A 16,878-nucleotide genomic window follows, 5' to 3' on the forward strand; every position below is an offset into this window, starting at 1 on the left:
AGAAAACTTACTAGTATGCTTGAAATATCTGCAGCCATGAATGTCGATAGTGTGCAACAAAAAACTAAGATAATACAGCCTTATAAGTATAACTTGAAGAGCTGTGCCTTATCATCTGCCATTGTTAACTGTCGCAGTTGTGGGGGCAGTCTCGAACTTGAATGGGAGAAGTGTTTAGCCTATGGTCAACAGTGTCACAAATGCAAAAAGTGGAGTAATTTCAAAAAGTTCTGTAGATCAGCACAGACTCATAATAATATTTCAAAGATAGTGATTCAAATTCAGACTGTAGTAGACCCTGATAGCAATGCTGAATCTTTTTATGTTGATGGTGTTTCTGTGGTCAGTGAGATAGTTGACACAATCTCACTTATCAGCAAAGAATGAGATATTTTGAACCGTATAAGTTAATGGGAAGCCAGTAGAGCTTAAAGTAGTTACCAGAGCCAAATGTAACTTTATATCACTAAGAGCTTATGAAAAAGTAAAAGCTGGAGAGATCCTCAACAACAAGGAGCTGATTATGGTGGCAAAAAAATTCAGATGGATTCTGCTGTAGTCCTTCCTTACCATTCTGCAGGTAACAGCTATGATTTACATGAGTTCCATGTAGTCAGAAGAGATACATAATCATTACTCGGCCTAGAAGACAGCCTAAGGTTGGGTTTGATTTCCTTCAATAAAGAAGTGCACCATTTGAATACAAATAAAAATGACAGTTTTTCACAGTATATCTTTGAAGAATATACTGACATCTTAATAAATGAACCTGGCAAACTTCCAGTTACGTAATCTATGAAGATGAATCACAAATATATACTCAGTCATTAGACCTGCAGATAAAATTCCAGTAGCAATGCAATGTAAAGTAAAAGAAGCAGAATTAGAGACAATGCTGCATTTGGGTGTTCTTACTCCTATGGCAGAGCCTACTGAATGGCTATCATCCATGGTGGCAGCCTACAAGAAAAGCTCAGATGACATTTGGATATACATTAATCCTAGAGATTTAAATAAAGCCCTCAAACATCTTCATCATTCAATGCACACAGTAGAGGAGATAGCACTGATGCCAAATTCAACTGTTTTCTCAGTTTTAGATGTCAAGAACTCCTTTTGGCAAATGCTGCTGGATCACAGATCTTCTTTATTAATAGCATTCAGCATACCATTTGGGAGATACAGATTTTTAAGACTGCCATTTGGAATCAGTTCCACCAGTGAAGTATTACAGCATGCTGTGGAACAGATATTTGCTGGATATCCCTTGTGCCATTACTGTGGATGACATTATCATTGGAGGCAATGGCGAAAACAAACATAGCAAACATCTCAGGAAAGTTCTAGACCATGCACGTGAGGTCAGTCTCAAGCTAAATCCTTTAAAGTACAAATTCAAACTTAAAGAAGTCAACTACATTAGTCACATATTCACAAGTTCAGGCCTACAGCCAGATCCATCAAAGATAACAACAATAAATGAAATACCAGTCCCAGAGAATGTTACATCTTTGTTATGTGCAAGTCATGAATGTGCATACAGGAGAATCCATGTTGGCTGTACAATAAACCAATGATAACTTGCAATCTCTGTCTCCACTGGTCATTCTACAGAGACATCCTTTAGTGGTAGTTTGTGGTATTGAAGAATAAAAGGCAATACACGTCTCTATGGTTCTGATGTGGCAAATTACTAAGAGTATAAGCAAATTGTTATGTACACACAAAGGAATCATTATTGCATTTGCCAACTTGAGGAAACTGAGGCAAACATAATACAAAAATATATGTGACGTATAAAGTTTGTAATTGGGAATATGTTAATATGGTTTGTTTTCTTTTATATAAATGTATGTTTGCCTATGTATGCCTATGTTTTAATTCAATAAACATGCTAAAAAACAGAGGTAAATATAACTATAGACCAGAGACGTTTAGTGTTGTGCCTGCTTCATGCCACTTTATTGTCTAACCAGGTATCCTGACAACTGTTTCTGAATTGGAGTGAAGGGACGCGTTTCCTTTTCCTGATTGGGGGTGGTGGTTGCTGATTTTTTATAAAGCACAATAGAATACAGCACCAGATTGGACTGGTACGATATGCATAAATGTAGCACAGCTTCAGCACTAGAAATATTAACCCATGGGTTTCTTGTCTGGTATCCATATTGTTTTATAATAGGACAGAACTGTAGTCTCGTACTGCTTTGTATCAAACTGCAAGAACTCCTGAGTTACATCTTTTTACAGTTGATCTTTGCTAGTCATACACACTAATGTCTTGTGAGCAATGCGTTCCTTCTAATTTTCAATGTCTGCTTTTATAAGAGCTAGTTGAAACATTTTACTGATTTTGCATATTTTTGTAGCCTTTACGTGCAACTGAAGTCTATGGACCCAACCTCAGATACAATGTCATGTGGAGGCAAAGGAATACTGCTGAGCTCTGGCAATCTGCCACTGTTAAAACCACAACATATACTGTGTATCATACACCCACGTACGTCCCATATGAGATAAAAGTGCAGGCTGAAAATGACTTTGGAAAGGCATCTGAACCAGAAGTTGTCATTGGATATTCAGGAGAAGACTGTGAGTATTTTTGAAAGAGTAATGGGCAGAAAAAATCTAAAGAAATCTTTCTGACACAGAATTTGTTTTAATCTACTTTGTAAAAGAAGTTGAGTAACATTTGTTGAGAAGGTAAAGAAAACCCTTTTGCCAGTTTCTGTGTGCTAATGAATGCACGGTGACATTGCATCTAAGTTAAATTTGTCAGCTGAGATCATTACTGGTACTTTGCATAACACTGCAGAAGTAACTTCTAGGTTTTGTTGCTAAGTAAAAGTCATGTCGGGGAGCTTTTCCATAAAGAGCAAAAATACATAATAATCCACTTTGACTATATAGTTTTCTGGGGCTACCTATGTCATCCTTATCATGGTGCTGAAGACAGATCCAGTTTCAGTTCAGCACAATGGGTACAAGGTAGGACTCAACATTTGATGTGATGCTAGTCCATGACAGGCCAAGTATACATTCACATAAAAATGACTGGGGAGAATTTAGCATCACCATCCAGCCTACAAATGTGTTTGATAAGCAGTAAGAGGCAGAACAATGCAACTGCAAAATATTTTTATGCAAAGAGTTACAAAAACACAAATAGCAGGAAAAAGTACAGTTGTGTAATTAAACTTACCATAACAGTGTATGTGCAAATGATTAATGCTGTAATTGCCTAAGCTATTTGGGTTATGTCCTGCCAAGGATGTGACGTTTGGCCAGCTTCCACATCTTTGGGGTACCTTCCACACAGCCAACCAGTTAGTTCGAGCTGAGCTTTCTAAAATTTAAGTTTGGAATTTAAGCTCTTCAGAGCTTTCACTTCAACAGAGAGAGAGAGATGCAGGCTAAAGTCCAAATAAGGACAATGCTAGGAAAATAAATGTGTACATCCTGGCATAAAAACATACAAAAACAAGGAGGAGTGGAGGGGGAGGCTACTGCAACAGTGATCATTCGTACATCCACTGCTGCAGTAGCCTAAGCTGTATAGGTAGATTACTATAGCTTAGATAAACTGCAAGAAGGATGAGAGTTCAGGAGCCACTGAAGAATGGTCCTGGCAAAGACAATCTTAGACTTGGAGAAGAAATGTTGATTGTAGTATTTTACCTGGCTTACAAGGCATCTGCAAACCCCACACTTATGAATCTGCTACATATTTATATGTCAAAGAGTACCAGAAATACAAGGTCTAGGGACCTGAATTTTGTCTGTGACTTAAAACGAACATGCTGGAGAGACAGATATGTGTCCTAGAGACTACCCCTCCTATAGAACAGGCTTCCCATCCATGTGAAGCTCAATTCATCTATTACCCAGTTTAAGCGCAACCTAGAACAGTGGGGGTGAATAAGAAATTTACTCTGGGCCTGGTATCCATGTCCAGTATGGATAGAGATAGCTTATAAATGCCTAGTTCTCATTGCCATATTTGGAGACAGAACATCATTATTCTTTTAGGAAAACTTGGCTAGGCTTAGAAAGGGCCCCCAGTCAACAACACTACCTATTAATTACAGTTTATTGAGGTCTAAAGCTAAGAACGGCAAAACCATCAAGGCTCAATTATTCAAGAAGCGTTCTATCCAGAAGTTCAGTTATGATATATTGAGCAGATTTCTTCGTCCGTTGAGGGAAGGCGAGACAGTGAGGATACAAACAGTGAATGTTTTTGACCGGATTGGTCAAGTTACAGGTTTGTGTCCTGAGCCAAGATCCTACCTTGTAGAATCTGAGGGTATGGAATACAGGAGAAACTGAAGGAATCTTCTTCCTGTACTGGAATCATCATCACAACATTATTACAATGATTTAGACTCTAGATCTCAGAGTGAACCAAATGTTATTTCCATTCCAGTGTGTTCCTACCTCTGATTCCATTCTTGAAGATGTTCCAAACAATTCTAACATCAAACATTTTTTAGAGACAGTTCCAGTTGCTAAGCCCAATTCCCAGTTTTATGTCACTTGATATGGAGGCGTATCCAGGCCAAGTGTGAAATATGCAGCAACATGGACTTAATTGTGTGTGTATATATATATATATATATATATATATATATATATATATATATATATATATATATATATACCTTATTTTGTGTAAACGCATGATTGAGAACTATCTGTGACATCTGCATGCCAAATAGATTCATAGCATTGCATGTTTCATTTTATCAAGAGGGAGGATGTAGATCAGAGTGCACATGCTGTGTCATTAAGAAGTATGTCAATGACTGAGCATACATGTATAAATGTCAAGCACGTGCCATTCCTAGTGCCATTTAGAGAGTGCAGCCTGTATGATTGCAGTAGTTAGTTTGTATGTAAGTTACTTAAGTTAAAGCCAGTAAACTTCTATTATGATGTGCTTGTATAAAATAAAGCTGCTTGAACAGAACCCACAAAGACTCTTCTATTGTATCCAAAGTAGGAGAGCAACACAGGGTATATACTTTATAGTCCACCAACAAGTTTAACAACATCAACAAAAGTCCAATCTTTTTCAGCCATTTTTTCTTGCAATGCCATATTTTCCAACTGCAATTGATGTTTTGTAGTCTTCCATTTTTTTCACTAATTTCAGTTTTGCTGCTCTTCTTCCTATTCATCTCCATCTCCCAACACAAGACTCTGGTTCAATTCTAGTCAACTCGTGTGTTTTTTTTCTCACTCTCTATCAAGCATTTAGGTTTGGAACATTGAAAAGGGTTTCACTGTCAAAGTTTCTGTATTTACTTTACTGTCAGAAAACTGAGAAGCAGAGTTCCCTTCTGTTTGCTGGCTCACTTTTTGTTGTATAAACTTTTTTTTATTTCCTCTTTAGCCTGTTGTACTTCATCACAATTGTCTTTGATCATCCAGGAAAAAATGGTCTAAAGAAAGCTGGATACAGCATCTTGAATCTCACACTTGTCTCTCGATTGTCCCCAATTGTTGTGATAAATTTGCTTCTCTTCTGCCTGCTGTATAGTGAATATCATTTTCTACAAGCAATCTGCTGTCTCCAACTTTTAATAATTTACCCCATGCCACAGTTTTGTCACAATCAACTATACCTGTATAATGTATGAATGAATGATTGTATCTTCACTAATATAGGATTTAGCTGATTTCTTCTGACCAGGTCTAGAGCATACACTCAATGTGTCCTTTCAGTTAGTAAGTCCTGTTGTGTAACACCTGTACAGTTGCTTATATGTGCTTTCATAAAATTAATACAATTGATTTCTTACATTTTCTCTGGTATAGCAGAAAATGTCAGATTTTCTCTGTGCAGTCTGTCTTCTAACTCTATTTTTGAAACAGCTTTTCTTGAGAAGCCTCATACTTGGCCTGCTTTTTCATTTCATCCTCTGATTTTTGCAGTTTTATCAGTTCATCTGAATAGCTAGTTAAAGCTTTTTCAATTTTCCAGCATTTTATTTGATTTGATATATTCCTTCAATATTTCATTTATTTTAATTATCTCTGAGGACATTTCATTCTTTTTTTCTTCTTGAATCAAAGCTGAAGATTGAATTGCTGTTTGCTGAACATTTGCAGAATCCTTCCCAGACAGTGTTTTGTCTTCATTTGTTCTGGTTAATTTTCTTTCAGGTTTTCCAAATTTCTTCTTTGCTGAAATCCAAGTAGTGCACTTACTAGCTAGTAACTACATTGAACCAATTTCAAAGGCATTCCTTTTTATAATTTTCTGTTTTGATGATGGGAGAGCTGAAGTTAAGCTGTTGATCATTGTGCAGCAATCTTGAAAGTCAAGAGCATTTTGATTTTATGATTAAAATGAAAGTCCATCATATAAAGATAGTGTTAACTTACTACAATTGCAGTACTGAAATTGTAGATATTTGTTATTGCACACTGATACCAAATTCTGTTTCCAGCAACATGGGAAACTGTGAAGAATTTTGGATCCAGCAAGACTATTGAAAATCCAATTAGTACTTTACTTGACGTCCTCAGTAATTTGGTCCATAATGATTAATCGGATTTCATGCTGCTGAAACTAGTTGAAATGTAATAAAACTGCCACGTACTTACTACTGAAATCTTATTTAGTCACATGAGCAATGTCTAAATCAACAGAGCAGCAGCAAATTAAAATATTTCACAGGGGGTCTTTTCCTTCCATCTCACTATTTCTGAACATAATAATTTTGTACACCCTCAGATTATAATGAAAAGTTTGTTTTTGTAATAGTTTACCACTGATTCTTGAATCGCTATATCTAACTAAGCAACATGCTCAACAAACCAGGGATCAATGTAATGATTTATCAGCAGTCAGCATAGTCACTGAAACAACACTCATTCATTGAGTTTTGAGAAAAGAAGACTAGAATAATCATTAGATAGCCCAGAACATACGCCATTATTGCTCTGAAAGCCCAAAAAAGTCAATGCTGAAGGGCATCTCAGAATTTGAACAAATCATGACATGGTTTCCTCTTATAGCTGTGCCCATGTTATAAATTCAGGTTTAAGGTTAATCCTGACAAAAGCTACATGAGTATTTGGTTTGTCATCTTCCACTATAAATGATGTGAAGTAGTATGGTGATTTAAAGACATAGCTGCTGATGTCAGATGTACTGGTGTTAAATGAATACATTTATTTATTTGGGTTGGGGTGGTTCTCCTAGTCTGCTGTTGATCTCTCAATACCACTGTAATTCTGTCTTCTTGCTATATATAGAATTGCCTCTACTGACCCACAAGCTCCCACTTTACCAAATCAGTAGCTACTTTTGTGAAATGACCATATTCCTTTGATGGGGATACACAACAGAGAAGTTTCCTAGGATTTGTTTCTTGAAAAAACAGTGTATGGCCTCCACTGTCATAGTTGAGGAAGTAGAAATACAGAAACATACAAAAAGATACCTATTTGAGTGTTTATCCACTGCTCAGCATATAGTGTAGTGATGCCTCTGGCCATTAAGCAAATGGCTGCCCCATATGAGATCACATATCACAACAATACATCCACAACATGAAGCTAACTTAAGGTACATATATTGAATGGTGAAGAGGAAATATCTTCCCATCTTTCAAGCAATCACTTGTTGTACATGAGATGTTAAATGGTGCATATATAAATTCAGAATATTGTGTCATATTTGAATGCACCTCAGACTTTCATGAAGGCTGGTATAAAACCAGCTGCATGCAGTTGGCTCCCAGGACCAGCAATCTGTAGAATATTCACAATTTCTGTTCCTACTTAAATTACAAGCAACTTAGCTTCAGGTGGAAATTTAGTTGCGTGTGCCAACAGGACATCATTCTTGTTTTTGAAGTATTCATTAGAATTTGTAGATTTTATCAAACTGTCTCTTTTCTTGAATGCAGATTTATAATATTTAGCTGGTGGTATTACAGGTGTAGTACCTTATGTCATACCGGCAACATGAGTTTAGCAGCAGTTCTGAATGCTACGTCTGGTGGGTAGAGTAGGAAAATACAAGTATAAAGACCAGTTACAAGTGTCTTTTTAAGGACTGCAGACTAGTGCAGCTGCTTTGACACTGCTGAACATCTGTGTCCTTCATATTGGAATCACTGGTCATATCAGTGAGATATTTTTGTAATTGTATTTCTGTTGCCAGTTAGTGTGGTAGGTATGGCTCCTACTTACCACACTTACTGGAAGCAGAAGTAAAGCGAATTAAAAAAAAATCTGACTTTTTTTTCCAAAACTCAATGAATCAATGTTGTTTCAGTGATTAGGCTGACTGGTAATAAATCAATAAGTTTATGTTTATTTTGCTGAGCATGTTGCTTATTTAGACGTAGAGATTCCAAGATCAGTAGGCATCAGTTTTCCAGTGCATCTTTGGTGTTTGTTTTCCAGTAAATATCTAATTGAGGAATGTGGTTTTACTGGTCAAGACAATGGTCTTGTGTTTAGCATGGCTTACGTCTTTGTTGCAGTGCACTGGTGAGAAGCTTGCAGAAGATTAATTCAGAGTCAAATGGAAGAACTCTTTTTCCTTACTGTAGTTGCAATAGGGCATAATGTTTTGCTTACTTTTCTTACTCCTGATGATGTGTTATGTAGATGTACTGTCCCAACTCTCTACATGGGCAAAAGATGTAGTATATTTTGACTGTACTTTGTCACATGGAAGACTGCCGTTCTGATATGCAATTTTTCATTCCAGTTTGTTACTTGGTAGACTATTCATTCATAAAGTAGAGTAGCATTACAAGCTGAAACTCCAGCACAGCATTGGTGTGCTGATGGTGAAGCCCCTTCAGTTCATTTATGTATTTATACACTGATTTATGTACAGTTGCTAACTCCCACTAGGGGAACACATATCCTAGATTTGCTATTCACAAATATGGGACAGTGCTGTATCCCCCAAGTGTGATGTCCTCACTGGGATCTCCCTTGAAGTAAAGATAAAACTAGTCCCCCATCTAACTCAAAAACTTTAAGCACTTCTCTAAGGTAAATTATATCCTATTAAGGGACAGCATAGCTAGTTTCCAAGCTCCCCCAAATCAAGAAAACACAGAAACCTATGTAGAGGTGTACACAAAAGCCCTGTATGAATATATAAACAAATGTATAGAAATGGCAGTACCAGACCGAAATAACCCCAAGCCAAACCACAATAAGAAGCCACTGGTGGACCCCTGGCATTAATAGGTTGTACAACAAAAAAAAGAAAATCCTGCCAAAAAGTAAGAGGGAATGTACACAACAGAGCAAAACGCCCCTCATTAGTCTAAACAAGTAAATCAGGAAACTAGTCAAGTCTCTAAAAGCAGATTTTGAGGTAAAAATAGCCTCCAAAGCTAAAGATAAACATAAGGCATTTTTCAGTTATGTCCACAGTCTTACGGGCAACACTAAACAATGTGCGGAATTAGTTGTAGATGGCATCACCTATACTCAGACAGAAGATATAGCAAATCTGCTCTCTGACAAATTCAGCTAAAGTTTCACCTCCCCATCACCCTCAGTTCTCCCACAAGAAATGTCTTCCACCACTCCACTGCCAACTGTCACCAGAGAACAATTTGCCGCTACGCTCTCTAAAGCTAAAGACAAGACTTCAGTAGGGCCTGACGATATACCGGGTTGCTCCTTAAACAGCTTAAATCAGGATTTATTAGGCCAATTAGGATCTTTGTTTAACCAAAGCCTCTGCACTGGCTTTGTTCTGAGAGAGTGGAGGACAGCAAGAGTCATCCTTCTGCATAAAGAGGTACCATCTAGTGACCTGGAAAATTACAGACCCATAAGTTTGACTAGTCTTATATGTAAGGCCATGAAAAGAATAATCACGGCCCTGATAAATAATGACAAAGAAAACCTCCAAACACTGGAGCTGACCCAATTTATTATTGTCAAGGGCAGGTCATGCCTATCGAATCTGGTAGATTTCTTTGAAAGGTCACTAAAGCCATGAATGAGGGTAAAACAGTACAAACTGCCTTGTTCGACCTGGTCAAGGCATTTGACATAATTCCTCTTTCAGGTATTTTAAATAAACTCACAAGACTGGGTATAAGTCCCTACATCACCAGATGGATAAACAGTTGGCTCTCGGACAGGAAATGTGGTTAAAGCAAAGGTATAGAATCCACATCCAAGAAAATTGTAGCCCACTGCACTCAGTCCTCATTAAACATTGTGAGGCGGCAAGCTAACTGCTCCACCACTGTGGCCGCATGGACTAGTGGACTACTAAATGTGTTATTTATATAAATCCAGGTCCAGCAAGAGGCCAGGTACTAGTGGTGTGCCACAGGGCTCTGTGCTGGGACCACTCCTGTTCACAATTCTCTGAAGTCAAGTCTAATATGGAAGGCATTTGGATGACAAAGTTTGCCAATGATTGCAAGCTGGGGGCAATCACTGAATCCCCCAACAATGTAGCTATTGTTCAGGAGGGTCTAGATCAGACAAATAATTGGTGCCAGAACCATGGCTTAAACCTAAGTGTGAAGAAATGCATTATCATACCCTTTGTGAAGTCAAATATCTCTGCAAATACCCCTGCAAATTATAACATCAATAGCACAAACATAAGAATAGCTTCAGAGATAAGAGATCTAGATACACAGATAGATAGTAACTGGAACTTTGACTGTCATGTGTCCACAATGGTAAGAAAGTCCTTTAATGTGGCACAACTTATAAGCAAAGGTATAGAATCCACATCCAAGAAAATTGTAGCCCACTGCACTCAGTCCTCATTAAACAAATAATAGAGTACAATGTGCCATTTGGCATGCACTTGACTAGGCATTTTCAGAAGCTAGAGTGACCTTAGAGATTCCTCATAAAGAAAGTACAAGGTGTAAACAACAAGTCCTGTGAGGATGGACTAAAAGCCCTTTTCCTTTACTCTCCTATTGACTATTAAGGGTGACCTATGCCTGACTTGCAAGGCACTCACAAATCCAGCCCTGTGAAACTGCCACACTTCTGCAAGTCAAACAACACAAGGGTCACTTGATCTAGCAATCTATATACTTATTCAGCAACTCAAACAAAATATGCTAGAGAGACAGATATGTGTCTCAGCGATTGCCCTTCTTTGGAACAGGCTTCCTATTCATGTTAAGTGGAGCCCTTCCCTGGCCCTCTTCAAATGCAGTTTGCATCAATGGATGGGGAATTGCAAATTGGCATCTGGGATACTATGTCAATTATGGAAAGGGACAATCTGTAAGATACTCAAGGGATAGACAGAAATCCATTCCATCCTCTTCTCCCTAACAGCCATATATTGGGTAAAATCAGGTTATATTGGCTAGGCTTTTAAGGGCTCTTAATTAACCAAAGCCACAATAGCACCAAGGAGGTCAGTAATCCAAAAAATAAACCAGTACTCTGTGGATCAGCCAGCACTATTTATTCCAATATTAACGCTTAACCATATCACCGTGTTTTTGTCCAAGACAACAGGACTTCATCAGATAACAAATCACCCCTATGTAACTTCTTGTTTATATCCTTCCACCATCATTAAAAAACATCTTTACTGATTAATAAGCTACAATTATTCAGTTTGTTGCAAAATTAAAAATAAATGTAAAAAAAAAACATGTCTAAACACGTTACAATCTAATACTTATTAGTATTTTTTTAAAAAAATATCCTAAATAAAATGTTCATATACTCTTATAATCCACATTTCCGTAAAGTAAAAAACTTACATACAAAATATTAAAATTTTTTTGACTAGTGAAGTACTTCTTTAGTTTTTTCCCAGTTAGGGGTCGCCACAGTGGATCACCTGTCCACTCATGATTGGCAGTGGAGTTTTACGGTGCCGAGTTGCCAGCCCGGCACCCAACCTTCTACAGAAGGCACGCACGCACTCATGCCTAGGGCCAATTTAGAGTGTCCAATCCATCTACAGCATGTCTTTGGGATGTGGGAGGAAACCGGAGCACCCGGAGGAAACACACGCGACCACAGGAAGGACATGCAGACTCCACACAAAAGGCACCCCAGCCAAGGATCGAACAGGAGAACCTCTTAGTATGAGGCGGCAAGCTAACTGCACCACCACTGTGGCCGCATGGACTAGTGGACTACTAAATATGTTATTTATATAAAGGACTTTACTGCCATCTAATGGCTAAAAAAAATATTTGCTTAAACATAAATCCTTTACACTTAAAACAGCACTTAAACTGTTAAAACCCTATATTATTTATATAAACCTTAAAATAGAGTATTAAAATGGGTGTTAGAGCATAGCTGCCCTTAACTTCAAAACTGGGACTAAAGAAATGTTTTTATTTAACCCTGGGAATTTATTTGTCTCTAAAACCAATCACCAAAAAACATGTCTTTATTCTATTTTAGTTTCCCAGGGTCTATCCCTAGGGTCTTGCTACAACATTTCCAATATAAAAAAACATAATTTGCTGAAGAACAGGTTAAACTGTTTATATAAAGCATTTTTAGCATCTTTATTTTAATTTCGTTCAGACATTCGTAAACCCTTCTCTTCAGCTTCCTCATGGTTTTCCCTATATAAAATGCCCCACATTCCTTACATGTAGCAATATATATCACTACTATGCTATTGCAATTAGAGTAAGTGCTACCCTCAATTGTCCTATCCCTACCTGGAATAAATATTGATTCACTATTCACCATGTAAGGGCACTGGGAACAAGCCACCCACTTAAAGATGCCATTTTTCTTTTCCCTTTTTATCCAGGTCCATTTTCCAATAAATCCTTAAGGTTTTTCCCATTTCTGCAGGTTCCTTAAAAAGATCCTCTAAATATGAGTAATGAGCAAATCTAGCCCAGTTTTTTGACATAATATCCCTAATAGTATAGTATGTGTGTCACTACTAAAATTCATAATATAAGTGCGTCTCCCATTTACTTCTTTTGATCCCACCTGTTGATCTTGCATTTCTTTGCCTTTTGACTCATATTCTACAGCCAAAATTGGACCAAAGTTTCCATCCCTCCCATTTTTCACTTCAACCATAACCTCCCCTATCAATTCCAAAGGATATTTCCTTTCCATAAACATCTCCTTCAGTCTCATACATTCTACCAACAAAATCCTGTTCTGTGGAGTTCATTCTGGACCCTCAAATAAATTGCCCTTTTAAAATACTTCTTTTCTGCCTAATGGGATGTGAACTTGTAAAATATAAATAGGAATTGGGAAATGTTTCCTTCCTATATATAGTAGACCTAAATTTCTTCTCTTTATTCACTTTATGAATAATAACATCCAAATAATTCATTTTATCCTTGGTAATACAATATGTGAACTTGAGGAATTCTGTAGTGTTGTTAATATATTCTAGAAACTCCATCAATTCTGCCTCTGGCCCTGTCCAAAAAATACAAATATTATCCAGGTAATGCCTATAATAATTCCAAAATTTGGCATACCTGGAATGAAACAAATATTTTTCTTCCCATGCAGACAAAACTATGTTTGCATGTGTAGGGGCACAGCATGCCCCCATTGTTACTCCTGTTGTCTGTTTAAAGAATTCTCCCTCAAAATATAAGAAATTATTGGCCAATACCATATCCATCAAATCCACACATACTTGTAACTCATCATTGTCAAACTGCCCCCTTGATACTAATGCTTCCTCTAACCATTCAACTCCAATTTTGTGGGGTATTACCGTGAATACATCTTGTATACCCGCAGTCACAAAAATCAAATCTTCTTTATACAATTCATCCTTAACACTGCATAAAAAATCTCATGAGTCCTTCAAGATTCTGTTTTGGTTCACCATACTTTTTTAAATTTTAAATCTAAAAACTTTGCCAAGGGAAAGCTGCCACAATCAGTCTCAAAGGGGGATCCTTCACATTTTTGCGAACTTTTTGAATCCCCAAAATTGATAGACTCTAAGTTAATACAACAATAAATACCGATAGGTGTATTGATTACTCATACCCTCATCCACCTATTGTTTTAAAATGAAATCCATTTTTCCTGTAGGTCAAATTTATTTCATCTTTGGACACCCTGGAATATCTAGTTGTGTCGTTCAACAATTCCAACATTTTAGCAGAGTCAAGTATTCTATCCACAATCACAATCCCTCCCCCCTTATAATGCTTATGTATTCATTCTAAGTTACTCCATTAAAATCTTCTCTTATTTAGGGAGGTTAAAATGAACCCTATTATTTTTCAAAACCTGCCTCATTTCCATTTCTACCTGTGCCTCAAAGTTCTTCAACTGACGATGTAGGGGAGAATTTACAATACTTTTCTTCTTAAACTGAGTTCTTTGTCCACCAGAACCCTTGTTCTTAAACAAAAGATGTTAAGTTGTCAATCTCGCCTTCATTCTTGCTGAATGGGTTCGGAGCCGAACCTCGGCTCCGACTCGGCCTATACTAAAGCTCGAGAGCTAATTTTACTGACTCGAGGTGACCCTATATCCCATGATGCTAGGCGGTAACTACCCAGATCTCATTTGCCGCTTTCACTAGCGAGGTGCTCTTTTTACCGGCTCACAGGTTAGTGAATAATTTTCAGAAAAATCTTAGTTTTCTACTTAATTTTCCCCTAATATAGTAATATATATTTCTAAATAAGCTAGTTTTTCGGTTATTTTAAATTTTTAGTTCCTATATTTATCCCTTATCCCAGTCATACTCCCCACCCTAGGTTAGGCCTTAGGCCCTTCTGTTTTATTCTTAGTTCCCTCACAGGGATTCTTAGCTGTGTGAGTGTACCTTTAGTATCCCTGTATCCCTATCTGTTTGAGTGTGTGTGTGTGTGTGTGTGTGTGTGTGTGTGTGTGTGTGTGTGTGTGTTTTTTTTCTATCTTTACAATTGTTGTTTTCCTTTCAACAGCAATATGTCGAAGGAGACAAAGGTCTCAGGCTTCAAGAAGTGTGACTCATGCTGCCAGAAGATGTCTCTGACAGACGGTCACACTTCTTGTGTTTATTGCCTGGGACCCCTGCACCTGCAAAACTCTTGCTCAGTGTGCCATGCATTCAGCCCAAGAGTCCTGCAGGAGCACAGGAATAAGTTGATCCTGAGGGGCTTATTAAAGCCCCAAGGTTCCCCGGCTAAGTCCGTGCCGGGGAAGCCTTCGAAGCCACCTAAACCGTCGGCTCCAAGCTCTAAGCCTTCGGATGGTGGCTCACCTTCTGTGACACTATCAGCTCCGGCCAGAGCCGATACCTCTGTATCGCAGCTGCCTGCATCGGCTCCGGCCAGAGCCGATGCCTCTAAGACTCTATCTTCATAGTCAGCTCTGGCTGGAGCCGATGTGTCTACGGCTCCATCGGCTCCATCAACCTTGATGCCCTCCACACGCAAGAGGTCCAGATCTCCATCCCTGGAATCTATCCATTCAGCTCCAAGGTCACCTTTACTCTCGGAGCGGAGCCATTCCTCTCGGTCTTCCAGGCTTTCCGACCGTGACCTTGAGAGGGTGGTAAGCAGACTATTAAAGTCTCAGGCACTGGCCCAAATGCTTCACAGCCCGTCTCATCAGACAGCAGCTACATCCATACAACATACTATTCCTCCTTCAACTCTGCCCCAGTGTTCGGGGCCAGAGCTCCTCGGAGCCATGACCGTTGTGACGTCGGAGCCGATACCCCCCCTTCGGCTCCGCCGTCTGCTCCGATCTCGTCCATGATACCATCCTTGGAGGGATCCAGGCGCTTGGACTCTCTCGCTGGCTCCAAGGGGGCGAGTGGCATCGGACCCTTGTCCGACCCGGTTCTCCCTCTCGGAGCGTCGGCGTTGGTGAGTTCGGCCCCGACATCGGCTTCGGAGCTGTCCCTGTCGGTACCGGCTGGGGTTCCTAGCTCTTCGGAGTGGGAGCTCTCTAGCCTGCCTGATAGGGTACCTTTGAGGTCATGAGGAGCGTACTGGCCCCAGTGCCAGCTCTACGGTCAGCTCCATCAGATCCTCCTACTGTAGTACCTGCTGAGGTCTCTTCCCACTCTCTCGCCCCCGGCCACAGAGATCCAACGCCTCAGGTATTCCCATTGGGAATATCCTCCTCTTCCGAGGTTTCTCCTGATCCGTCAGGTGAACCCCCGCGTAAGATGACATGTAAGAGGAAGCATGTGGACTCCCCTGAGTCTGTCACATCTGACACCGACTTGGATGAGTCGGAAGGATCCCCAAGGTCCCCCTCTGAGGATGTCTCCTTCTCTGACATCCTTGAAATCCTTAAACAGAGGGGGAACTGGTCTTCCCTTAATCCTTCCGAGGATGAGTCGGTTTACCTGGAGGCTTTTGGTTCTCAACCCTCCACCTCCTGGGTGTCTCTGCCCTTTGAACTCCGTATGGAAGTGGTGGCGCGGAAGGCGTGGACGGCCCCTGATTCGATGGAACCCATCCCACGGAGGCCTTCCAAATTTATAACAACCCCTTCTGATAAGCAATTTTTATCTAAAGGTGTCCCAGTTGATGCCATGGTGGTGGCGGCAGCCACCAAGAAGGAACTGGCTGATCCTTCAGTGCCTATCCATCTGCCTAATAAGGAATCTAGGACAATGGATAGGTATGGCAAGCGGATGTTCTCGTCAGCGACCTTTGCCATGCGGTCGCTGAGTTGGGAGGGTGGCCTAATGGTTAAGGTGTTTGCCTTACAAACACAAGGTGCAGGGTTTGAGTCTCACAAGGGATAATTGGCTAAGCTTAAAATGGCTCGCAAGGGCTGTTAGCTTATAAGAATCTATGAATCTATGAATCTATGAATCTACTTATGCCACTTCACCCGTCTTTAAAGAGACGTTCTTAAAGAACTGGGTGAGGTCCTACAGGATCCATCAGCTGCTGGGTCTCAGGACAAAATTAACTC

The 16,878-nt window shown here is 39.3% G+C and overlaps 1 protein-coding gene across 30 annotated transcripts in view; it reads left to right on the forward strand.

The window, feature by feature from the left end:
* NFASC (neurofascin) overlaps positions 1-16,878 on the forward strand; it is a 2,999,343-nt gene that overhangs the window by 2,392,599 nt on the left and 589,866 nt on the right. For all 30 annotated transcript variants that reach the window (XM_044076767.1, XM_044076768.1, XM_044076766.1 and 27 more), the window contains one exon: positions 2,370-2,592. In XM_044076767.1, coding sequence (XP_043932702.1) covers positions 2,370-2,592 — 223 coding nt within the window. The remainder of the gene's footprint in view (positions 1-2,369; positions 2,593-16,878) is intronic.

This window comes from Protopterus annectens, chromosome 7.part0, assembly GCF_019279795.1.
Source record: "Protopterus annectens isolate FY-2018-M chromosome 7.part0, PAN1.0, whole genome shotgun sequence".
NCBI lineage: Eukaryota > Metazoa > Chordata > Ceratodontiformes > Protopteridae > Protopterus > Protopterus annectens.